Source organism: Osmerus mordax, chromosome 9 (assembly GCF_038355195.1).
Source record: "Osmerus mordax isolate fOsmMor3 chromosome 9, fOsmMor3.pri, whole genome shotgun sequence".
Classification (NCBI taxonomy): domain Eukaryota; kingdom Metazoa; phylum Chordata; class Actinopteri; order Osmeriformes; family Osmeridae; genus Osmerus; species Osmerus mordax.
In genome coordinates, this window is record NC_090058.1 from 6480244 (window position 1) to 6507381 (window position 27138).

The following is a 27138-nucleotide window of genomic DNA, read 5'->3' on the forward strand; positions in this document are numbered from 1 at the left end:
GAGAGTAGTTGCAGTCAGGGGAATATGGTTCAGTATGTCATTTCAATGAAGGAATAGTTCTGAATCTATAAAGTTATAGAGCCAATCAATGTCTCTCGTGTTCTCCAGCATTACCTGCAGAAATATGCACATGTGCATAATGCATAACAACTCATTTCACAACCATGATTTATGCTCCACTTAAGTCTCCTGCGTCAGGCGCTCTCTACGGTAGGTTTGTAAGTTGCAGGAAGGTGTTGGGGAATGAATCAGGAAAGACATGCAGGTGTAATGAAGTCATAAAGCATGCTTATCTGGTACGCAGCTTTGCTAAACAGCTTTATTGTTTCACCCTCCATGTCCTCTGAGAATGCAGCATTCATCAAGAACAATGGACTCTTAAAGTTCCGTCTGCCACCACAATATTACCCTCCTTATCCCTTGACTAATTTCAATTGACCTTGACACAGAACGAGCACGTAAATAATTCACCCCATCGTGTTGCATCAAAGGGTAGAGGCATGTTGACAAATACAATCTATGGTCTGTGGTGATAAACGACAAGATTACAGTAAAGCAATCTGGGATAATCAACACCCTTCAGTAATTCTGAAGGGTGCAGCAGAGAGAGACTATAACTCTGACTGTGTAAATCTAGAGTTTTGCAGTAACAGGTGTGGGTGGGGCCTGGAATAGAGTACCAATCACTGGCTTATTTATGGCCAGTTACACTTACAAGCACACCTGATTGTGACTAAATTGGACCCATTTTGCTCCCAAATGTTGATAAATGGACTGTGTGTTTGTGTGGTAATGATGGTGTGTCCTTTCTCCGATCTCATTAAGCGCATTCCCAAGGCTCAGAAGCCTAGGCGCTAGCTCTCCTTAATGCATTGTGCACTTCATTCTTGTATCATTCACAGATTAATAAAGCTTTGAAATTCAATGTGCCAGGCATCGTGACTCAGAGGCCTCTATAGAATTCTATGATTAGGTTATCCTATAGCACACCTTGGTTTTTGGTGCACACCCTGGTTTTCAGAGCACTCCAGCGACATCCAGACAAGTCACTTCTGCTTTCTTTCATCACAACCAGATGGAAAATCTGTATTGAAGTAAATAAATGTACCCATGCAAAGGATTGTGGGATCGTTTGTGTTTGTGTGATACAGGTACGTGAGATGCAGCAGTGCCCTCTAGGTCCCACACTTTTCAAGTTAAATACCAGAGTTTAAACAGATATTAATCGACGTTAATAAGAGACAAAACAAAACACACAATCCTTCTAACTATCACGTTTACACCAGAGACTTCTTAAAATGAAAAACTATGCACAAAATTACAACTTCATTCATCAAAACACTGAACATCTGGATGATGAATATTTCGTTTAGAAAACAATTTGTTTCAACAGTTGTCCCCACAGGGCCACACTGCAGGTTGTTTCAAGCCTGGCATGAGGCCCCTGAGCAGGGATGCTCCTCTCAGCACCCCACTACCCCAGACAGATATATTGGCTGTCCAAATCTGTGCATGAGCAATGAACATCATTATGGATAGGCTACTGAGATTCAATTTTAGTCTCTGCCTCACACACACAAGAATACACACAAACACACGCATACACACACACGCTCACACACACGCTCCCACACACGCTCCCACACACACAGTTTCTCATGGTTTATGACTCTTTCACATACACCCACACACATCTTGATAAACGGTTGACTACCATTCACGATGGTACAAGATGATGTCTTGAAAGAGTAAACGTTTACTTACAGCCAGAATTGATGCTGATCAATACTGACTGGGGGGCATGTTGTGTTATGATTGCCCGTCTGCCTTTGACAGCAAAATATATGGATCATTGATGAAAATCCTGTTAGCTCATACACAAAAATATAGGGCAAATAATAGTGGTTGTATTTTATCAGAAGAATTGTGAAGATCAACATATTTACTATAAGAACTACTGTAGTGAACTGAAACATTTGGAGACCAAGGCCATTAGGATGAGAACGACTAACCCTGCAATTACACTGATGTTATGCTGTGTGAATGACAGTTAATCCAAGGTCTTCATAAATCAGTTCAGTTCAATCACCCACAGCAGAGCAACTGAAAGATCTGGAAATGCCCCCAAAAAGAATTTCTCATAAATAAGAGACATTACTGTAGTTCTCTGACTGGACAGATTGATCATGTGCATTACATCAGTCCTTCAGTCCACTAATCACTGGATAACACCATTACTCTTTTTTTTATATGAGCTGCAATACAACCCCCCCCCCCCCCCCCCCCCCCACCACCACCACCACCACAAACACAAACACACACACAGTCTCTTTCCTGTTTAGAGGCATCTACGCCACTCTATTAGCAGTTCCCACCAAACCTTCACCGACGTAAACCAATAGTACCCTCAGAGGAGGGCAGACTCCTAAACTTCCTGTGACCAGTAAAACATATTTTCAAGGTTTTACATACAGTAATGTACTTGAGTTTGACTTTTAAACATAGTTAAAGACTAAGAAATGTCACAACATAGTGTTATTTGTTACAGTTTTACATCTCTAACTTAATTAACTAGAAATACACAGCTATTCCTGAGGTTGTTTACATGAGTAAAATCATTAAAAATCCCATGATGCCTTCTTATGTTGACCAAAGAAATAAATACAAAGGGAAGTATGGTTACAAAGTTAGTAGCCTAAAACCAATGTCCAAATATTGAGGAAAGGGAGCGAATTGTTGGGTCTCAGGAGGGTATAGTTGCCTCAGACTGGTGTCTCTCTGTGGGGTTGGAGCTGATGTACAGCAGTTTTGTACCCCTAGCGAGGCACAGTGTTGTCCTGCAGGTCAGACATGTCTCTGAAAAGCTAACAGCTGGCCCACCTCCCTCCATCTCCCCATTCTCCTGGTTTTTTACTCAGTTTATCACCTTCCTCCACTTTTCCTACTCCCCTGGTTTCCTACCTCTTGCTCTTTCTACCTCCCCCATTACCCCATCCCCTCGAGCCCTAATTTACTCCACCTGTCTCCCCCGCTGTCTTTGCCGGCCTTCCCCTTCTCTCAACCATCTCCCCTAATCTCAGTAGACCTGAGCACCCTCACCTGTCTCCCCAGTCTCCCCCAGCCTCCAGCCTCCAGCCAGCCAACCAGCCCCACCTGCCTGCTCTCTTTCTCCACCCCCTTCCTGCCAGTTAGTCATCACAGCTGCCTGCAGAGAGTGTGATAAATGGGCTCCATTTTCCTGGAGTCCTGGAGACCCAGCCCTCTTGTCTGCCAGTCTCCCATTTCTGATGCCTTTTTACCTTCCTCCTTTCTCCAGGGACATCAGGAAGAGTTCTCCTGGGACTCTCCAGGGCAGTTTCAGAAGGAGAACGCAGAGCCAATTAATCTCCTGGAGTTTACTGTCAGCTCTGGACTGTTTGAACACAAGGGCGCTTTATATCAAGAGATGACAACATTTTTGTGAGGCCAAATCCTGGTGTGTTCTGTGATTTCTGAACAATAAAAACCAGCATATCTATTAATACCAGAATTAAATTTCAAGGCTATAATTGTAAAATTCTTACTTGAAAACCAAGTCTACTGATGCCATTAACTGATTGCATTAACTAACTTTAATTTCACCTTTCTCAAAACTTCCTAATGTTTGTGATGCAATTCTTAAGATTAGAATAAGTAGGTTAACCTGCAAGAACTTGTTATGCAAAAAGTAATGCACTTGTTTTTAGCACTCCTGAATATCTGAAGTGTTTCAGATGGCAGAACAACACTCTTTCACATCTTCAAGAGAATCAATTATTTACCTTGTCTTATTCTCTCTCTCTTCTCTCTCTTTTATTCTGGAGTTCTTGTTTTGCTCTGGTTTTCAGAAGGAGAGATATCCCTCTCAGTGTCCTGGCTGTCTTCACAAAAGTTTTTGTAGAAAGAACGAAACAGACACACATCCTGTTCAATTCTTTTCTATTGTGGGGGCTCAACAGACATCCAAGTGGACTTCAGTATTCAATATAGGTTTCTGTTGACTTTTGTCTATTAGCGTGTGTATGTGTGAATGTATGTGTGTGTGCATTTCAATGTGTGTTTGTGTGCATGTCTGTGGCCCTGCCATATTGACAGAACCAGTGAGGTGTGCTTTACAGCGGCCCTGTGCTTCATTTCCATGTCACAGCATCAAGTCTCTCCACTGCTGACAGAATACATTATGTTATTCGGTTACACTCCGTCGCCCCCCATTCACAGCAATCTCCTCTGCCTGCAATTTTCTTACCTTTGGTTTGCAGGCCAGCTGGATGTTTAGTGCTGCAATCAAACTGAATTGCTTTTCCTCCAGCGGTGAAGTGGTGGTCTGCACATATGGAGCCTCTAAGGGAGGGCTCACGTCTGCTCATCATAGTGGAAGTTATCAAAGCTGAGCAACAACGGCTACCACTCGTGGTGGGGTAAGGGGTGTGTGTGTGTGTGTGTGTGTGTGGGGGGGGGGGGGGGGAGGGGGGCGTCCACAGCTCTGTAGATTCAGCCCAGAGGGAGGGTCAAATTGATGATTCGTTTAAAAGCAGACTTGCGGTAACACACGTTCTGAATGAAAAGAGTAAAAAGATAGGGAACTTCTGCGCTGTTCCATTGGCACATGCATAGCAATGCTATAGCAGCACAATACAAAAAGTAGGTCAATTACAGATTATTTGGGTGCAGTACAAATGACTTTTCGACTCAAATGGATGTTGAAAGACAGTCAGCAGTTAGTTGGTCAAAGGTGGGACAGCAGCTCAGAGAATTCAGAGGGTCATGAGTTTTAGTCAAAAGTAGGGGATTTGGGAATGAGAGGTTTATTTCTCAATATGTTATTTGTTTGTCCATATAGCTTATCCCTGTGTCCTTTTCAGAGAATTAACGTCAAACAATCCTTGTAGCTTTCCTCGATCAGTCTCGACCTGAGTGCACATAGATACTCTGCCCCCTGCTGGATGCACGGCACACAAACACGTTACTCCGGTTCAGCGGTGTACCTCGTGGTAGAGCAGGAAAAGCTGAGCTTTTCAACAAGCATCAAACAACATCCAACAAGCTCCCAGGCAGGATCAGCAGAGGGGGTTGTTAACCAACAGGAAAAACGAAGCCTGCCAGTCAGACGAAAAGTGAATGACTGCTCCGCTTAATGAAAGAGACATTAAGTGGAGTTGGACAACTACATAATCTAAGATTATCAGAGAGTGAGAACATCTCACGTCTTGAAGAACGCTGGATTGGGTCATGAGCTGGAGCCGGGTCACACAGAGGAGGCCTATGATGTCACAGGTGTCAATGTGTCACTGCCACCAGTCAGCGGCTCGAACGGCAATGGGCCAGGCTGGTAATCAACTGAGAGGATTTTCTAAAAGTGGAGAGAGTTACACCAGAAGCTGATGTCTATCTCTCTAATATTAGACTTGAGGGTGGTCACTGGTGGGTGAAAAGGGGAAACCATCAGAGGAAAGGCTCAGGGCTGAAGTGGATGTTCAGAGTGGGGATGTGCCTGTTCAAGCAAACTGAATAAACAGACTTCCTGATCTTCTATTGGTCCTCTATTAATTGACAGCTGACTCATGTCATTGAGCCAACCATTGAAACCTTCTGATTTGTCCTTCCCTGTGTTCATCTGACCGGCCACTTTTAAGTGTTTAAGTCGAAGAGCATCACTTTCTGCTCACTCTGTCAGCAGCTACATTAAGAGACCTTTTCTCTGTTTATAGTGAGGTCATTTTCTGACAGCTTGTCACTATGACCCTTTGCTTAATGAAAGTAGACCCCTCAAATTGGTCAATTGATCAAATAATTGATTTAAGTATCAATGGATGTATGCAGGCAGTCAAATCGCTTTGCATGAAGCAAGATGTATAGTGTGGTTACTCATGACTTTATGACTTAGAAAAATCTCTAATGCACCTGTGGTCTATATAAACCAGCTGTCACATTTAGCATGTGTGCATCATTGTTTAATAGGCAATGAACACCTACTAAAGGTCAAGGACACACACTTTATGCATGTATGTGTTGAACCCAGTGAGAATGAAAAGTTTGACCCTTTCCTAATCCTAACTCTGAACCTATAACTCAATCCTCTTGACCTCAAACTGACAGGTGACCCTTGACCCTGATCCCAAGAAAAGGAGGGGACAGAGGAAGGTAAAAAAAGAAGATAGACAAGTAGGTTAACCTCGATCATAATGGTGAGCGCACTTTTAAGCAAGCGCCACCAAATTTGTAACGGCCCCCGTTATCCAAAACATTTCTACCTTCCCCTCGGAAGGGGACTGCTGGTTGGCTGAGAGGTACACTCAGGTGAAGAGTGACAGCTTGTCTGGATAAATATTCCAGGTATAAACCTTTCCAGGTCAAAAGCAACCATTTTAGAGTTCCATCTGGAACCTTTTTAACAGGTTCCCTGCAGTGACCAATCTAGATAGCACTCGAAGATGTTTCTTTTGTTTTTTTGTTGCATTTAGGCGTTTAAAGCTGGATGAGGATAATGATGAAAGCCAAAGTCTATTTTGGAGAAATTTTATTCGGAGCATAAAATACATAGAATGTGTCTTTATGATTATAGATTGAAAATAAATAATACAAAATTAATTTGAATACATTTCTGAATTTAATCAAAGGTTTTTACAAACTCTGTATTTAAATGCATAGCAATTTCATACCCTCGTTGTCGAGTCAATTTCAGTCTTACAATATTTAGTTGTATGTTATGTGAATTACAAAAACAGCAGCAAATTATTTAGGATTATTTTGTTAAATAGATTTGGGGTAATTGCTTTCTGGGGGCATTTTAACAACTCATGTTCCCCAGGATAAATCTCAATGTTTAGAGCATTTCCATGACTTCATTTAAAAGTCTGAATCAAAACACAGACTTTAGCCTTTGGCACCTACTTCTACTAATGTTGGAGAGGGAAATTATCATGAACCACGGAAGGCGCTGCTGGGTCAAAGGTTAGAGATTCCGCTGACTGGAAACCCTTGAAGGATTTGGTCCTGAGGACAGAGGCTTACTTCAGTAAAATGTTAACAAGAGACCAGAGCTGGTAATCCTCTTCTCAGGCTAGTGAGGCAGGAAGGAGCGATCTCAGCAGTGGGGCAGATAGCACTAGGGCCATCAAAATAGACTGTGAGAGGGGAGGCACTTTGTCTCACGAAACACCTCATTTGGGGTCTCGATGGGCTGTCAATTTAGCCTAGACTGCCAGAGGAAAGGACTGACAGATGAAACTTTCGAATAGTTTGCTGGGGAAAGCCAGGATAGGGAGAAAGAATGTGTCTCCTGTCCGCATCATGGGTCTGAGTGGAATCTAACGGAATTGACCCTGTGCAGCCAACAAATCAGGGGGGGATCGGGGGAGGGAGGGAGGGGGGGGGGGGGGAGGGGGGGAGGGGGGCCTGGCAAGGAGACAGCACTTCATCCGTTTTATCCATCATAACACACTCACAAAGGAGGCAGTCGAGCAACACAGGAGCAAAGCAATTCTCTGACAACTGTAGGAATCTCCCCCCCCCCCCCCCCACTTCCAACCACCCCCCTATGCCGACACATGAAGCGCAGGGTTGTGGTGGTAGTGGTAGAGGGGGGTGGGCAGTGCAGCTCTGAAGACACACAGGTTTCACATCACCGTATTTCAACATGGCAATTTTTTGAATAAACTACTTAACAAAAGTGAAACTGGTCAAAGTATTTCAGAGTTCAATAAAACACCCCACCAATAAAGAGTCTAGCTGCTGTGTGGGTCTTGAGGCTACCCTACCCAGCGGCGGAGACTCCCGAACCTCGCTCCGCTACTCTCTCAGAGCAGGGATAAAGCGCATTGCTCCAACAGCTTGGCAGCCCGTGATCTTGGCACTGGGGGAGGTGTGGCAGGATCTGGTGCAAGCCTGGACCAGGATGAGGGTGCACTGGGAGGGCTGGGGTTAGAGGCTCACTCCGGGAGGAAGAGAGAGAGAGAGGGAGGGATCCACTGAGTACCGGGGTTTCAGAGGATCGTTGGGGGATTTCGGGAGACTCGAGGCAGGCCAGTGGCTGTCAGTGGGGCCGCCGGATCGAAGCCCCCGCCAACAGATGTGAGTCCAGAAGGCTGCTAACAGGATGAGGCCGGGCCACCACGTGGCTGAGGAGGGATTACCATGATCGAGCCCAAGGTAAACAGATTATTCCCGAAACAGAACCTGCTTTTTTAACCTCGTCACTGTTGTCACTCTGACCGTGGAGGGAGACCGACCTATCCACACACCACCCCACCTCTCTCATCCATCCATCCAGGTCTGCAGGAATCCTCCAATAAGAGACTGAGTCGCTCTACCAGGAGTCCTGACCTGTAGCAGACACAGACCCTGCGGAGGAGCACACTCCCCCTTTTTGGCTCTCTGTGGCTGGAAGCTGGGAACTGTGACACTTCTCTATCCTTCTTCTCTTGGACTGGAGCTCATTGGTGGTGGATCCTGGACTTCATGACGTTTTTTTCTCTCTCTGTCTCTGCACAAATGAAGCCTTGAACAGCTCCATCATGCTACTGAGAGCGGGGCTGTTCCTCACCCTGTTTCTGTTTACACTTCAAGCCAATCGAATCAGAGGTAAGCCCAGTCCCTACTCCGGGGGACCTGGAATACTATTTGCTGTCTGCCTGTGTTGTTTGCTTGCTTCCTGTCCTTGCATTAAGATGTGCTTTGCTGTGTCAGTATGGAGAGAGACACTGCTACATGCTTGAGTAGATGTAAGTTCAGTTAGACGAGAAGAAACACTCTCAGAACACACTATGCTGATTCTGACAATTCTGAGTTGTTCACTGAGCCCAACTTTTTGATCGTCATCGTCATCATTATGATGTCTCACAAAGTAGAGTAGGAACTGAACATTTGTGAAAAATGTTGGGACTTGTTTGGTGCATAAAGGCAACATACATTCACTTCGACAGCTGTATTGACAGCAGATGCTCCTGTCCAGAGAGTAGACGTTAATCACAACTGTTGATGTTGAATGGAGTGTAATTGTCTTCTACTTACCGGGACACTTCAATAAGCACATTTCAATGTGACACTGTGTTAGTGTGGATCACAGTCATGTATTTTCTTATGTGATTTGAGCTAGACAATACCTAGATACAGTTTTGGATTGATTTATTTTGTTCCTTGATTTGGTCCACAGCTCTGCAGCACAGCTCTGTAGAATATTGGGCTGTGTTCAGTTCTGGTTGTGATGGCTGCTGAGTTGTGAGTTCATTACCACAGTAGAAAACAAAAGAGCATTCTGTAATCGGTAGCGCAGGACGCTAATCTTTTCTGGCTTGTAACTCTGCTGTGAGGCCCTTGCTGTTGTGCTCTGTACTAGAGACCAGTTACCCTTGCTTCAGGCCCCCATGTCTGGCCATGTGCAACCCAGCGTTGGGGCCGAGGCCGGGGCTGAGGCCAAGGCTGAGGCTGGGGCCATGGAATTACTGAGACCAATTTCTCAATCTGTCTCCTTTGGTTTTTAATATGTTTTATAACTGGGAAGTATAATAGCATTGCAGTTCCTAAATACTCAGTTAATTATCAATACACATAACCCACTGTTCTGGAAATCATTGCTCTGATATGGTGAAGGGTTCAAAGGAGTGTTTGAATGGTGGCTGGGGGGGAGGGGAGAGTGATTTTGATGCTATGAGATGGAAACTGAATGTACATGCATGGCAGCATAAACATTGCATCATCCACTCTGGTCCCATTCCTGGCACTTTCATTCTTTGTAATGAGCTAAATGGGCCATTCCGGAAACACTATTGATCTTTATTACAGAAATTACCTCAATAGGAAGAAAAACTAAATGTTTTATTGTGAGCTTGTTCCTATCAAGTTATTCACTGCTTCTTTCTTGACCAGGCTGTGTGATCCATGAGTGTGAAATGTACAGTAAGTATGTCTTGTTACAGTTTACGGATGTATGAGATACAGTACCAGTCAGTCCTAAAGCAAACAGAAAAAGCCACCAGTGGGACACTATTCAGATCATGACTCGAGGCACAAACTGGTTCTTGACTTTCTTGAACCTTGACTCCTGTTAGTCTCATTTGTTGTCCAAGAAGGATATGCTTTCCTCTGGTCATTGGATTGATAGAGGTCACTGTTGTGCAGTACATGAGCAGTCAGTGTCAGCACAGTCACCTCAGAGAGGCTGACCACTGGGCCAGTTTAGGAAGATCTGTCCACCCACCATAGATCTTCAGGGGTCTAGATGGGACAAATGGTCAATCGCATGGTTATCGTTAAAACACCAAACTGAAAACTTTCACTTTGAGAGACTTCCACTCTAAAGCGTCAACATTTACATCCCTAACACTCATTCCTTGTCTTTCCACTTCCTGACCCTGGGTTAAGGGATGTAGGTTACTGGTCTTTTTTTCTAGCTTGGTGACACTCCAGCTTAAAATGTCTCTGAAGTTAGCCATCTGGTTTCATACTGAATGAGTGACAGCATTCACAGGCTTAAATTACTTGCTTAACCTCATGACACTATCTTACAGCGAAGGCTGAGACTTTGAAATTGTGAATTTGTCAACTAAACAGTAAAAGTGAAGTCAGCTACATCGGAATGAGTGTCAGTGGGGGCTGGATTGACTTTACAATAACACAATCAATTCCATTAGCTACTTAAGTATTTTAGTCAGAAATATTTCTAGATAATTATCTGTCAACTGATCAGGAGGTTACTTGTCTTAATTTCACAAAAAAATTACTCTCTCACTTCTGAGAAGACGTGGCCAGCCTGAACTGCTGGTCTGAAGATCCTCTGTGCAGTGCCTAGCCCCCAAAAAGTCTTTAAATATCCTTAATGTCAGAGATTAATCTTCTCAAGGCCACACCTCTATCTATTTTTAACCTCTGACAATGAAGGCCAGTTTCTCCTCTAGAACACTGGGACTTGACTTCTGCCATTAGGTAACAGCCTTGACAGTTTTAGTACCTGGAATTTTAAACACTCTTTGTGTCAGATCAGGCTAGCACCAGAGATATGGCTGAGGCAGAGAAAGGTAGCTCAGAGGAAAAATGCATACTGGCTATGGTCGATTTTGCTGACTGATCACTGTGAAGAAGTCATTGTTCATGAAGTTAAAGATTCATTTTTGGGTTCTCACTTTTGCAATGTTTTGCTGTGCTGCTATATACTTGGTCTGGGATTCTTTAGTAAAATTAACCTGTTGCTTAATAGATTGTTAAGCACACCATGCATGAAAAAAACAAACAAAAAAGTTGTTCATAAGACAAAATGTTTTTGCTTTCCTGTTGTAGACCTAGAAGGCCCAGATTTCTCAGACATCAGGGATGTCAAGTACAGGCACTTCTTGGAGGCATCCAGACAAATTAAGCAGACTACCAATGTCAAGACGATAGAAGACCTGGCCAGGCATCGGACGAAAAGGTCAACCTTCTTCACCACTGGGGTCAAAGTCTGCCCTCAGGAGAGTATGAAAGAGGTCATCACCAGCCATCGAGCTTACTACAAACTCAGAAGTAAGTGTTGTTAGATTATCTTGCAATGCAGTGACTGACTCACCAGTCACTTAGCAATATTTCTACTATTGTTTGTTAAAGAACATGACTGAAGAATGACATATAGTATTGAAGTAAAAACAAAGAATATGGTTTGGAGGTGGTTGAAGGTTGAGATCACTCTTGACACCTTACCAGTGTTTTCCTCTGATAAGAGCTTAGTGTATTCATTGTCCAAATGAGCTGAGACAGAATAAGCCCTTTCAAAAACATTGTGTCAGCACTGAGTAAAGATATCGTTGTCTCCAGATTTAAGTAGTTACACTAATAAGTATAATAATTGCTTGCTTTGAAGTTTCCAGTGACTGTTTTCAGAAACAGAATTGTATCTTAATCCTCTCATAAAAATCAATTTCTGAAAATTCTAATTTGATGTACTTAACACAGAGACATACTGCAGTGATGATGGAAGGTACTACTGTGGTGAATCTAAGAAAAGCACATGGGATAAATGAATGACCAATATTCAGGAGTTGGGCTTCCAGAGGGTTGTTTTAGGTTTTTAAGGAGCTTGGTGGTCTGTCTGTGTGTTTAGTTTGTCAGGAGGCGGTATGGGAGGCGTTCCGTGTCTTTCTGGACAGGCTTCCCAGCTCGGAGGAGTACAAACACTGGGTCCACGCCTGCCAACATGGCTCCCTCTGTCTGGATGACCTGGCGCGCAACTTCAGCAGCACCCAGGAACACCTGGACATGGTGGCCAGAGTGGGTCTCTAAGCATCACATAGCTTTACTTCTGACCCTTAGACTTAAGACTTAATTTGTGGTTCCGGAATGCGTCTTGTAAAAGGTGTTACGACACAATAACAAGGTTGTAATAACCATGCATATGTGTGGTGTGTTTATTTTAGAGAGTGCAGGCAGCTGCACAGGAGCAAGCTGAACGTGAAAGGTAGGTACAGAAAATTATAATTCCTCTTTATAATGTGTCGAAAAAAGTTTGATAAAAGCCAGATACGTGTGATAATTAGATGTGAGCAGATAAGGGAAATGAGAGTTTCACACCCCGCTGGTATTTTTGTGTCAACTACAAAGAGTCAGAAGGACTGCCAACAGTCGCTTCCTCCGGAGGCTAATACTGTACACAAGCCAATCCCAAACATCTGTTGAGAAGCACTCAGAGAAACTAAGAGCTCTGAGAAGTGTAAGATGAGGATGTGATGACAGGACACTGTGTGGAGAGACATGCTCATCTACTGCAGATATTCTCTCAACATCCGACGCCTCCAAGACCAGGCCAGGTGTTATATGGAACACACAACTCATACCCCGCTCGTCTCAACACAGATGCATCCACTACTGTACTTTTGATGGCCTTATTTCATGTATTGTTCTCATGACTGTGTATTGAGTGGATTACTGTCCAGAATACTTGGATTTCACCTTTTTACCGTATCTCTGGTGTTGTGCTAAGATTCTTGTTCAGGGCCAGGAAATTATGGAAGTATAGTCAATGTATCGTGACTACATTGTTGAAACACATCAATCAGAATAATACATTTTGCTTTCCAGTGATGGAACAGCTGAGCCGGGAAGGCCTGAAGGAGAGAAATGTAAGTGCCCCCTTTTATCAAAATTCCTATGAAAATGAAATGAATAAATTATACATAAAAATGCTTACTATGCATCTTTCTTTCAGGCTCAAGGACATCTTCCCTGCTGAAGATTCCAATTGAATTTGCAGAGGTAGGTTGAAATTGACACAGTCTCTGCTGGCTGTACTAGGACCAGCATTATCCATTCCAAAGGAGCAGTGTTGCCTCACACTGCCATTGACAACTGCATGGCTACTGTTGGGTTCACCAGTCATCGGACAGTCCCAACGTGGGTTCTGAAGAGCTTCTGGAGCAGGTGGTGGAATTCAGCATCACCATTGTGGACCCTGGTTACAGTGAGCTACTAAGTGACCCGGAAACCCCCCAGTACCATGACATCACACAAGAACTGCAGGATAAGGTAAGGTCTGCCGTAGGGGAAATTATGTTGAATGTCAAAGAAAAGTGGAAATCTATAGATCGTGTAACCTGATTAGCACGATGGTCCTGTGGCTTTACAGATCTGACTCTTAAAGGCTACTGTATGTTTGTGTGAAAGGTTATTATAATCCTGAGGTTTTACCTAAAGAAATGCTTGCCGTGGTACAATTTTGTAACTGTAGTTCCATTGTGTGGGTGAGCCAATGGTTCTCTGAATTAACATAGTATTCCATGCTAATGCCAATATTGCATTTAGAGAAACGTGAGGAGTGAATAGCGCTAATTAGTCCAGATCTAAAGAATGAGGAATTTATTTGACCGGCCCAAAGAATATCTACCACAATGACGGCCTTCTCTTGGTCTTGCATACCTGACATCCCCAATCAGCTTGATGTTCAAAGAATCTTCTGATAAGGGTCCAAGCAAGAGGAAATCCAAGTATTGGACAACATCTAAAGACTGAATAGACACTGCATGTGGAGAGCATGTACAGTAAACCTAATACATGATTTTTGTAAAAAAAAGCCTGCTGTGTGTAGAACAAATTTAAAATATCAAAGAGCACAGGGCATGTAAATGATTCTGCTGTAAGGTATTCTTGTGAATATTCTTATTCTTTTAGTGTTTCTGTTCGGTGGATATCTCTCACATTCCTGTGATGTTGTTTTGTTTGAGAGTGAACATCGCATCAGGAGCCGTTCTGGAAGAATGGCGATAGATGCATTACCTGAAGGTAACTTACACTCTCTTCTTCTCCACAGATGCTTCATGTTTTTGACAAACTGCCAGGATTTAAAGAGATCCGAGTACTAGGATTTCGGTGGGTGATGTGAACAGAGTGCTGTGCTACTTTCGATGCTAAATAGGTCCTTCTATTGAACATGCCCTATTATATATGCCCTCTTTGCAACTCATTACATAGATGTAAGATGCTGGAAGGAGATACACATTGTTGTAATATGACCTTCACCCTGTTGTTCAGATCCGAAGATGTGACTATCCGCTATGCCGTGGTGTTTGATGGGGACTCAGACAATGGCGATGAAGCCATGGGTGCTCTTGAACCAGGCACAGGGACAGATGGATCTCTACTGAAGGACATGGTTGCCAAGGCTTTGAGTGAAGAGACATCACTGCTTGTGGACATCCATTCACTAAATTTTGAGCTAGGTATGAGTAACTAAATAAGTAACAGACCCCTGTGCCCTGTCACTGACACAAGAAGCAGCACTATTTGAGTATGAATGACAGTTAATACTGAAGGGGATAGATGGTCCTAAATAATCAACATCATCTCATTTTTCAACCCCTTTTCTCTTCGTTTTTAGATGACACCATTTCTCCAGTGGAAGTCTTAGGTGTGACACCCTTAGAGACCCTTGTCTCAGAAGGTTTTGGATTGCCAGCGGAGACCGAGCCTTCCCTGGAGGAGGGTGTGGGGCCAGCTGGGGGTTTCTTCCCCACGGTGGCAGCGATGGAGGACAACTCTCTGGAGGCTTTCACGGTCAGACCACATACCTACACCTACTTGCCTTTCTTTCCCGAGGAGCCCATGGAGGAGGTTACTGGCTCACCTGCTGTGGAGGCGCTCCCAGTTCCCCCCATACAGGAGCTCACTGTGGAGGGAGTCCTGGAGGAGGAGCCTTCATCCATGGAGGCATCTGAGGAGGTGGCTTCTCCACTGGAAGTCATTGTGGTCATGCCACCTGTCACCACGCTGGCAGCCCTTACAGAGCAGCCCTCCACTGAACCAAACACAGTGTCTGTGGAGGAGGAGACTGCATCCCCTGTGACACCTGAGGCTGAGGTGGACGAAGGTAAGAGTATGAGGACACGTAAGCGGCCATCTTGATTGGAGAGAGTTGATGTATTTGTGTATTTTGTGACTGAGATGGGGTAGTAAACCCTGGTTCTATACATGTAAAACAGTTGAGGTGAATATAATCTGAAATTCTACTTATTTTTTTAAGGACCACTAAAAGGCCCTGAGGTGGCTTCAGAGGACAACATGGAGGAGCTACAAGATGATGAAGATCACAAAGATCAAGTTGTTCCTCCAACGGCATCTATAGAAGAAGAACCTGAAGAGGTTGATTTAACAGAAATCCCTGCACCAGTGGAGGAAGACCCAACCCAACCCGAATGGGTCCTGCCCCTGGTTACAGAGCTCCTGTCAGCTGGCCCAATCCCACCCCCTGAAGATGACCTCACCCAGGCGGCGGAAGAGAAAGAACCAATGGATTCCATGGAGGTGACAGATGATGCCCTCTTCATTCCTGAAGCCCCTGAACCTGGATCAGCCCCCCATGGAGATGGAGATGAGGCCTGGGAGAGAGCGGTGACCCCCGCCACCGTGGAGGTGCCCAGGGATGAGTCGGACCTGCAGGAGGATGTGGAGCCGAGTGAGCAGGATGGCACGGAGGCCACGAATACACTGGAGGAAGACAGCGGGAGTGGGTTCCCAGAGGACGAAGAGCCTTCTGAGTCCACTGCCCCTCCTGCCTTCAGACACATGAGCACCCCCCTGATGACCAGTGTGGAAAAGAGCAAAGAGTTAGTGGTGTTCTTTAGCTTGAGGGTCACTAACATGATGTTTTCTGATGACCTGTTCAACAAGAGCTCCCCTGAATACAGATCATTGGAGAATACGTTTCTCGAGCTGGTAGGTAAACATGCTTTTGTGCTTGATGTCATCTTGATGCATGCCTTTCTCTCATGCTTGTATTCTTAGCTCCAAGATGGGGTGTCAAGACCACTTGATAAGCTAATGTTGTACAAGAAGCGATTTTGGTCTGAAATGAATAGTTTTTACTTTTTTGGCTCTTCACTGTACACAGTTGAGGATGCACTGTGAGCCTTATCCTCACTTAGCTGTGTTCTTGCTGCAGATGTCTTATTCTCCTTAAACATAAGATATTTTTACAATCCTGCATCATATTGGTAACTTTTGTTGCTTTTATTTTCACATGGTCTGATAAAGATTTAAATATTTTTGTTTTACTTAGACACAATTCTCTGAGCCCAGAGACTCGCCAAATCTTGGAGCTTCCAGTAAGTCTAGGACTAAGACTCAGAGGACGTTAGCTTCGATACCGGTATTATTTCCATATTGGAACTATATCTGTCGTGCCTCAGAGAGAGCACAAACCTTTTCTTGTCTAACAGTTCTTGCTGTAGGTGCTAACATCTTGGAAATTGACCTAGAAGTTAGTCTTCTTCTCACAATTCAACATTTTCTTCATTCAATAATTGCCAACTAGCATTAACCAACGGTTCAAATCTCTATAGCCAACTTTGTCTAACAAATGCCAACCGTTCTGTACCTGCAGTTTCTGAAATGCACTTTTTGTTTAGTCAGTTGGTTGTCCAGAGATGAACCATTCATTTGAACTGATTTCATCTTCCTTGTATGTTTTGTCTATGAGTGTTGCGTGTTTTGCCTTAAATGTTGTGCACACTGGTCAAGATTTGGTTTCTCAGGGACTCAGTTTGGTTAGTTTGATAGTCACAGTATGTCTTGAAATGTTTATTGAATTTTTAGGCCTGTCAAGTCCCTATAGATATTGGTCAAACTTGGTGACTAACTCGTACAACTTGATGTGTTGGGTGTAAGCTGGGACGTTAAACCCATGAATCATTTTTCATTCATGTTAACTTGATCGGAAATAAGATATCAACTTAATTCTCATCAACAGGTTTTCTGAGACCACAGAGCAAGTCAAATAGTTGCTGCATTGGTTAGAGTTTGGGGACATTTTATTATTGAGTTATGGATGATAGATGTATTGCCAGGTGTTTTATATTCACAGAAACATGTGTATCATAAAATATGTAATCAATTCTGACATTTGTGCATATGGCTTGCTTTAGCTTACTTTAGTGCATTTTTATGAAAGTTGCAGTGCAGTAAAGTTAAGCTATGCTGATTGATTCAATTACTGAAAAACCTCATTAGAATATTTTTTAATAAGTTGGGTTCCTGTGTTTGTGTATTATAATCACTGATGATAGTTCAATAACTGAGACTGAGAAACTGAATGTACAAATGAATAGTTCTGATGCTGTGATGAAATAAAAAAGAGGCTTACGACAGCCCTGATACTACTGAAGTCGGAAACATGCAGTCTTTAGTTGTGTTGACGGATGTGAGCTTTGCTAAACACCCTTTCGTTTGAACATGGCTCAGCGCATGTGCATAGTCCAGGGTGGTCTGCATCATGGGATCCAGTGTTGCTGTGGTCTCTGTACGGTGTGGCTCTGGGCTTTGAGACTGGCTAAGAGGCTTTAGGTAATTCTGGTTAGTGCAGGCACCGGACAAGTTCTAAAAGAGCATAATTAGTGGTCCCAATCAGCTTAGTCCAATATCAGTCAATTGAATGTGTTTTGCGTGCGCACAAACATGCGTGTATGAGGCCTCAGGCACGTCTTTGCAGGATGAGTTTAGGCTTACTGCTTAAAGAGTCATGCAGCTGGTTACAATACTTGACGGAGGACTTACAGGAAATGTATTTATCCAACAGGTTGTAATTAATAGATATAGCAGGTCCACACACTACACCTGCTCTGGTCCATCATGTGCCATACATTATTATTTAAATCCAAACAAAAATCTTTGATGCTATTCATAGAAAAAATATTTTTTACCAAACACTGTTGTCAAGGTTACAAGGATTTTGACTTGTTGCAATGCCTGCCCCTATTAAGAAACAGCAATGAAAAATCATTCCTTATATCCTGTCATATTGATTAGTTCCAAATCAAATAGTTGAAAGTGGACATTTTATAGTATTTAGGGTTCCTAAGAAATGACTTATGCACTGTGTTATGTAACATTCTCAGCCTTAAACTGAGAAGACATAACCAAATGGGATTGCCTGCTCTTTGGAATAAGCAGATAGTCTTGCAATAATAGTGAAGATTGTGGGAAAAGTCTTCTGGTTACCACAACAAAATGATTCAATATTCCAACAAGAGAATTGTTTAATTACAATTAATTTAATGGAATAAAAAACTTCAGTTGATAACTGTCACTTTCTAAGCAATTTAGATATATTCAACATTTTAATCACTTTCCATATATGACACGTTAGGAATACCATTGTTCAAACTGTGTAATTTCAAGTTATGCATTAATGCATGAAAAATATTCCAATGTCTTCCCTTACAAACTAGATGAACCCTGCTGCATTTAATATACAGTATGTTTCAGACTAAATAATTTGAAGAAATAAGAAAAATTAAGAACTGAAATAAGAACAGAAAAATCTTATGTGTCTTAATAATTTGATGACAAAATATCTGATTCAATAATTTGATTCAATCTTAAAATACATACTCCATCTCCAATCTTTAGTGGTTGCCCAAACCAGAGGTCTATAACGTTCCTTATTAACCCGTGTGTCTAGTTTCAATGTTCAACACTAATGTGGTCAGAAGTTGGCACTGGTAAGTATTCACAGTACATGTTTTGTACAACCAGTGTTAGAGTTGTCTTTTAAATGGGCTTTACATAGATCTTCAGGACAAACAACACAAATTACAGTCTACAATTTACTTTAGTTAATGCATGTAGCCCATTTAAATGTACAATATATGTAATTAAAAACGTGTAATTTAAACTTAATTTAAAAAAAACTCGTTCACCTCCCTTTGTGATTCTAGGTTAGGCTAGAAATGTGCATGTACAGTGAGTCTCCTGATTTTGCTTTGGCATACTCCCCCTTTACTCCTGTACCTACTGGTGTGTGTAGCAACCAAGTAACTTTGGAAATGGAGACTAAAAGACAACATACAGTATTGTTGAATAAACATATGTTTGAATAAACATATTCAATAACTGAGAATGTGATAGGGTGATTCCACCAGGACTAACAAACAATAACCAGTAGATACAAGTGTAACCTTGGGACAAGTATGAGTTTGTCATAAACTGCAACATTATAATTTAGGTTTCTTCATCCAACTGAATGCACTCAGTAGAAATATATTTCTGTTGTCTGATGTGAGCAAGATTGCTTTCAATTCCCTTGCATACTACAGTTGAGAACAATGAGGAATATACCAAAGTAAAATATGCTGACATTCTGACCCAGTCTGTGCATAGCTGTTTGTTAGGAGATGGTGGCTAACATGTTGGACATGACAAATGTTTAACAAACACTGAATGTCAAAGCCATTCATTTGCCCTTTATTGTGGCCGTACTACAGTATAGAGCATGGATCTCTCTCTCTCTCCCTCTCTCTTTCTCTCTCGCTGTCTTTCACTCTCTCGCTTTCTCTGTTAGCGCGTGTGACTGAAGGTGTATCGAAGCCATAGCGAGCTGGCTCTCGTTGCCTGCCAGTGATAAGTGGAGTAACCAGATCAGAGGAGAGCCCCTTAATGCCTCTTATCTTTGGGTATACAGGCCTGAAACGGCTGAACTAAGGCAGCATAATCTCCCCTCACAGTAGCGCCTTCCTGCTGCCTCGTATATTACTCTGTAAACCCAGGTGCAGAATGAGAGCAGTTATTACTGAAAACCCATTGATGTATGAATATGGTTTTCACAAGGTCCATTACGTCTAAAAGCTTTTCAAATTTGATGGTGTAAGTACTGGCAGAGAAGGGATGTCATGATGCTTGTTGTGGCACTGCTTAAAAGGTTGGTCTACCTAACATTCATGCTCCTTTGGGAATCTACCTATCCTGATCTGCCTGTTAAATGATCCAGACTTGAGATACAATCTAATTAAGATTTGAGTTGAGCAGAAAGTTGCAGTGAATTGAACTTGACCTGGCTGATCTGTAGTTTTTTGCTCTGGCCTTGTTGTTTTTAGGATGAAGTTGTGTTCTACTAGTAGGGTTCACTCAGCTTTGGAGGTCATTGTAAAGGTCTGAACATCAGTTTGGTCTTCCATTGACTTCAATCAAATGTTTACTGTGCCGCCGATTTTATTGAAATGAATGCTTACTAACAACACGTTTTACACCACATTCAATGATGCAGACAGCACTGTTATTGACTAATAGGCAGTTCAATGACAACCTCACTTCGATTGCTAACGTAGCAGATTGTAAATACTCCTTCTAGGGATTGTGATCCAGTACATGTGAGATGAGGCTTTCTCACAATCTTGGTCCTAGGAGGAAACATTTAAACAAATAATTAATCAAATATACTTAATTTTTTTCAGGGTGAAATCTGATAGATTACTTTTGAATTAACATTTAATTTATTATTTGATTTAATTGTTTTTATTTAGCCTTTATTCAACCAGGCAAGTCATTTAGAGCAAATTCTTATTTACAATGACAGCCTTGTATTCATCATCCTCCTATGGTCAAGATGAAGTCACATACTCCATCAAAATGTTGGAGGGTTTCAAGACATTAATTTAAACCATATTGGTGAACACTTGTCTGTCTTGAAGGTCACCAAGGCATTTACCATTCTCAGTTAACATTTTTACTAGTCCTGTCATAATAAAGAACTACACATTTAGCAGATAATAACACAAGCTCAATCATTTCTCCATGAAATACAAGTATATCATAAGGAGAGCATTATCAGATAAAAGGATGAAAGGATAGCACTGAATCCATTTATTGGTGAAATTTACATACTAATTTGATCTTTCTCCCCTTGTTTACAGCTTCTTCCATACCTGCAGTCAAACTTAACAGGATTTAAGCAATTGGAAATCCTCAACTTCAGGAATGGGAGTGTTGTGGTGAATAGCAAGATGAAACTAGACAAAGCAGTTCCATACAATGTTACACAAGCCGTGCACTGTGTGCTTGAAGACTTCTGCAATGCTGCATCTAAACGCCTGGACATTGAGATTGACAGCCGCTCCCTGGATATAGAACCTGGTAAGAAACTAATTCTAAAATGGCTCTTCTACTGTTGCAATAACAGTTTACCTAGTATTAGAGATGTAAGAAGTGCATTACTATTGTATACAGTGCACTGCATATCACTGTCTGCATGTAAAAGCTTTGTAATTACCATAAAAGGCTTTAATATAGCAAAAGTGTCACACAGAGCAATTGTTATTGACCAGCATGCCAACTTAAACTATTCAGGAAGTGGGTATAGTGCCTACCACGGCAGCATACTGACAATGCCCTCAGCTGTTCACTGGTGTTGAGCCAATATCATTGAGATCAGGACTGGGACTGTACATCTCCTGATAAGCACATCTCTTTCCACGACCTCATTAACCTACTTTATTGAACGCAGCCATCTTCATCAACATCAATCAAAATGTCCTCTAGCTGCTTGTCGGTGTGTGAGGAAAATGCCTGAGGACAGAACAGAGACAGGTGAATGTCTTTGGAATGCAATGCACGCTAAAGAGTCTCCTATCCTCTTTCTCACACTCTCTCCACCCAGCTGACCAAGGAGATCCCTGTAAGTTCTTAGCGTGTAACGAATTCTCACGGTGTGTGGTAAACAGCTGGACAATGGAGGCGGAGTGTCTGTGTGACCCAGGCTACAGTACCGTGGACGGCCTACCCTGCCAGAGCATCTGTGAGATGGAGCCTGGATACTGCTTCAATGAAGGTCTATGTGAGATCATTCAGGGCCATGGAGCCACCTGCAGGTACACAACAAACTGACCTTCAGAACAACCACACACAACAGAGATACAAAGATACAGTCCTGTAGCTCAGGGCTGTACGTTTATGGAAAACGTGGTTCAATTCCTGCCCTGCTATGTTATCAGTATATTCGGAAACCGAACATAAACTTCATTTTAAGATATGTATACAGTATACTAAAATTGTGCTTTGTATGGAATTAAAAAGCCACTGACGGACGGGAGTGGGAGTCTAACCTGTTTCCTCTTGACTGTTTCAGATGCCCCGTGGGTAAATACTGGCACTATCACGGCGAGCGCTGCAACGAGCTCGTGTCCATGCCGCTAGACCCTTCCCTCATCGTAGGCTGCCTTGTGGGAAGCCTCACCCTCGTTTCTGCCATCATAGGAATCTTGATATTCATTAACAAGAAATGCATACAGACCCGAAAGACTGTGACTTTGGTGTAAGCATACGTTTTTTTTGGACCCCTTCTTTTATGTTTTCCGCACTGTCAAGCTTTGGTCCATTTGGCTTAACGAGGCGATGTTTTGAAACCCTGGTGTCTGCAACCACTTTCTCCTTTTCATCACAGGCACACTCTTGCTCCCTATGCATTTGAGAACACATTGAGAGTGAACCCTGTGTTTGAGAATGACGATGGTGTCTTGACTCAAGTATCCACCTTAGAGTGTGCATCGAGTTCCTCCCAGCCATCAGATCAAAGCAGTTTTCCCTCAATTGAAAATTTACATCTCAGTATTGAGGTAATTGGTGCATCAAAATTGGCTACTTCTAAATTACTAATCTAAAACCTCAAAGTGATCAACTAACTCACTAATTCTATACTTACAATAATTGTCTCAAAGGATAGTTTTGAATCATGGTTAGACATGCTCTGTTATACTAATAGGTACAGACTCAGTTTGAACTCATACACTGAACCCATGCCTGAGTATCCTTTTTTGATAAGGTACCCATGAGGTACCCATGAGTTGAGTGAGATAACCATGCATCCTTCACTGGGACTAAGTGTCTTATCTGCTTTTCAGGTGATTCCATAAACTGATTTTCCACTCCCATCAGCATAACCAAAATGTGACTTTCTTTGGGATGATCTAATCTGTTTGGGTTTGACATCCTTCACTCATCCCTGTCGGTTTAACTACTGTATAACCATTAATGTTTTAATGTTCTGTCAGACATTAAAATCCAACCTACACTTGGTGCTACGCCAAAAGGATACTCAATGGACTCTCAAGTCATGCTTGAGAGATCCTTATGAGTTCACATCCAGTTCTGTAGCTACAGTAGAAACAAGCTCTCTAATTCTACTAATTCTCTCATTTTTACTCATCTTTTTTTGCAGCCAAATCCAATGCCTTAAACTTCACACTCAATTATGTTTTCCCCCTAATATTAAATTAGTGCCAGACACTTAATTAAAAATCCTCCAGCTAACCCTTATAAAACGGGAGTTTGTGAACGAGTGAATCTATGTTTCTCTGGTTCTTTTTCAGATGCCCAGACAGCTCTACACAACAAGACCAGACAAGTTAGTCTCAGAGATGGTAGACTTCCATCACTGTATACCACATAATGAGGTGAGGCTAAAGCCTGCTTCTTTGACTCTTTCTTTTGTCATTATGAATCAAGGAAATTATGCAAAAATAATTTTATGTTAAGGAACCAAAAAATGTGGTTATGTAAGGTGGATAAGCGGTGGATGAGTACATTCTTATCTTGTGTATATATGAAATATTTTCCAGCTTTATGACGCATGTAAAGGTGAGATAACGTTTCAGTTTAAATGATTATGATTACTTGAACAAATCAAACCTACACTGCCACAAATCTTAACCAAATCATAATGTGTGTAATAACCTGTTGGCTCCATTCAAACAGACCACAGTGTGACATCTAGATCTGACAATATTCAGTATATTTTAACCAACCATTATTAACTTAACAGTGATATAAGTCTCATATAAGCTTCCTCTATGCCTCCATTTAATAATTCAAACAAACAAAATGTCATTCTATATGAACCTAGTATGCTTTTCTATCAATAATTTACAGTATGTTTATGTCGACCTTCATTTTGAATCTCACCTTGAGTCTAATCATTTTATTGCTATGATTTCAAATGCATTTCTAAATGTGTGACAACTAATAACATCACTGACTATTCTCTTCCCTGTTTATGCTGTTGTTCCAGACGTGGCGACCACCAAATGAATACCGAACTCGCCGCTTGTTAAGAGCTTCAGACAATGAATGCTTTGAAGTAACAGTCCTTTGATTGCACCTTCCTTGCCCGTCCACACAGTGTCTTAGAGAGGCTGGGCATTGTAGATCTTAAACTTCAATTGTTTTGGGGATATTTGTAATCACTTGAACTTCGTTTCATGGCAGTGGACTCATCTTAAACCGGAATTACCAATGATCATGCAAGTTACAACTCATCACACGACTGGCTGTATTTTACAGGCAGTTGGCTAGGAATGGATATTATTGTATATTCTGGACTAGGAAATTGTAAAAATACCAGTTTACCGTGTGAAAATACCAATGTATGCTGGACTAAGATGTTTTAAAATACCCATATATTTATACTGTATATCTATGGTTAGGATCACGTACTGTACACCCTTGGCAAAGGTTATTGTTCTTCCTCACAATGAGGTATTTATTTACAAAATGATACACATCGTGGTATCTGGATCTTAGACGACTGAACATTATGCTGTTTTAATGTCACTGTTATTCTAACCTGTGTTCAGTGTCCCAAAAAGAGAATGAATGTAAAAAACACAAGCTGTATATTTTAATCATACTATTGTTTATAGCAAGATTCCAGTAATTGATTGTAACATCTAATGTATAGTTAAAAACAAACATTACTCTAGCAAAATTACAGCAATGAACAAGAAGTCAGTCCTAACGTATACAACAATTTACACCAATCACTTGTGTTTTGAGTGATTTTCCTAACCAAAACACACTTGGAGGATGTGGACGATTTTTTTTTACAGTTTTACATTTCATAGTAAAAATAAAGCATTTTTTTTCCCACGGAGAGCATGTAATTTTCTGTACTTTGTTTCGAAACTTTTTTCTCCAGCACTGAACTAGCCTTTCAATAGCTTCAAGTAGAAGCTGTCAATCATCCGCAGACAGCAAAATCAGATTAACAAATCTTTTATCCATTATTTCATTATCCACTCTACCATCTTGTTAGCGTCTATAATCATAAGCTTCTCTGAGCCATTTAGAACAGCCCTAACAAAGAACCTTAGCTCATTGCCAGAAATCAGATCATTAACCTACACACCTGCCCATTATTCAATACCAAACTTTGACATACGGTATGGTAGCATGCGTTTATTTCCTTCATGTATGTTGCAGTACAGAAAACAGAATACAAGATTTGGTTGCACACGGTATGGTCAGTATTATTCTTGCTCTGTACATAAGAGTACAGACAATCAAACAATGCAACTCCTCAAATATTACATCCACATTGAGGTGACTGACATAAACTGATATTAATAATATTGAGGAGCAGGTTTGAAGGTGATAGAACAGCAGTTTCTTGTATTCATGGTGCATGGCTTTAGTCTATTCTCTGAGAAAAGACATACAGTACATGTTGCAAATGCCTACTGTATAAATGAGATTATTCAAATGTTATTAATTTAAAAGAACATTCTGACACTAGAAAAGATTACAAATATAGTATTTTAGATCAACAAACACTTCTCAATACATTTCGAATAGAAGATATTTGAGGAGAAGAAAAGGGATCATATGAATGGTATCCAGTTATCAATTGGAATAGCTATAAGAGCCCAACAATGCCATACCTACACATGCAAAATGAGGTCTAAGAGAAGGTACAGTACTAAAACAGATATCTCTTTTATCCATCAAGGAAACAAACACCTTTGAAAGATGTATTGCTATTGTAAAAGTCTGACGCAATGTTTTGACATTTTAAAGAGGAGTGTTTCATCCCAGACCACGTTCATCACTGATGTTACATCCTTCAGGGTGTGATAAACAAAACCAATAAACATGTCTCTGTTTTGCCTCTAAACAACCCACTATTCAAACTACACTATGGAAAAAATGTCCAGTTCAGATGCAAACAAGAATGATTATTTAACAACTTCTAAAGAACCAAAACAATTTGACATTGTTGTTATGACTGTTGCAACTATGTTCAATTAATTATTTAATAACTTAGTGATGTTTTAATATGAATATGCGTTTGTTTAGTTCAGCATCATCGTAGTTAAGGCCTCAGTGTGGACATTTTATTCAAGCATAGTTCCATTTTGCATAAGGAGAGAATGCATAGCAGTGCACATTCCTGTATATTCACACACACATAAAAAACGAAACATCACAAATCAACATAAAAAAAAGTCAAATTACTCAAACAACTACATGTTAAATGTCCTAAATGAAAAAAAAACACTCAAATGTTATGGAGTGTCTTCCCTTAGTGTGTTGACTTCATACTTACAACACCCACAGGACTAAGTGATCAATTTAACCTTGAGCACATTTTACAACTCCAATTTAGGAACCCTACACAAAAATAAATGCCAATTCTCCTTTCAACTGATAATTTGAGGTGACAGATTTCAGAAGGCTTTCCTCTTACAGTAGGCCCATGACGGGGCCTACTCCCCAGCTTCACTTAAGGAGGTTCTGCAGCATGGCTGTGGCGTAGGTGGGCCGGGCCTGCTTGCTCTCGATGGCATTCCTCAGGTACTGGATCCCATCGCAGCGTTCCCAGATCTCCTCAAATTGCCGTGGGAGGATCTCCGCTCCTCTCTTCCTGGTCAGGCCGGTCTCCTCCAGGCTCAGCTCACACATCTCCATGTCATCTTTCCCTGAGGAGAGAGGAGCAGGGGCTCAGACTGGGGTTCAACGTACTGTTGTGAGGACACATGCCAATCCATCAGGCAGGCAGGCGCGCGCACACACACACACACAAAAACTTACAGATGTAAAAACCAACAAAAATAGCTAGCCGGTCAA

General features: G+C 41.7%; 2 protein-coding genes across 2 annotated transcripts in view; one reads left to right on the top strand and one right to left on the bottom strand.

Annotated features, from left to right (window-relative positions):
- The first annotated feature begins 8531 nt into the window (after positions 1-8531).
- Positions 8532-24003, top strand: impg1b (interphotoreceptor matrix proteoglycan 1b). The gene is made up of 17 exons (XM_067243283.1): positions 8532-8598; positions 11290-11511; positions 12086-12252; positions 12399-12439; positions 12583-12691; positions 13354-13503; positions 14285-14343; positions 14506-14693; positions 14852-15340; positions 15494-16185; positions 16529-16618; positions 21156-21375; positions 21899-22109; positions 22367-22552; positions 22682-22853; positions 23607-23690; positions 23992-24003. The coding sequence occupies exons 1-17, from the start codon at positions 8532-8534 to the stop codon at positions 24001-24003; spliced, it is 3159 nt and encodes a 1052-aa protein (XP_067099384.1).
- A 1006-nt stretch (positions 24004-25009) lies between these two features.
- myo6b (myosin VIb) overlaps positions 25010-27138 on the bottom strand; it is a 36536-nt gene continuing 34407 nt past the window's right edge. The window contains exon 34 of the mRNA XM_067242747.1: positions 25010-26990. Coding sequence (XP_067098848.1) covers positions 26791-26990 — 200 coding nt within the window. The 3' untranslated portion in view covers positions 25010-26790. The remainder of the gene's footprint in view (positions 26991-27138) is intronic.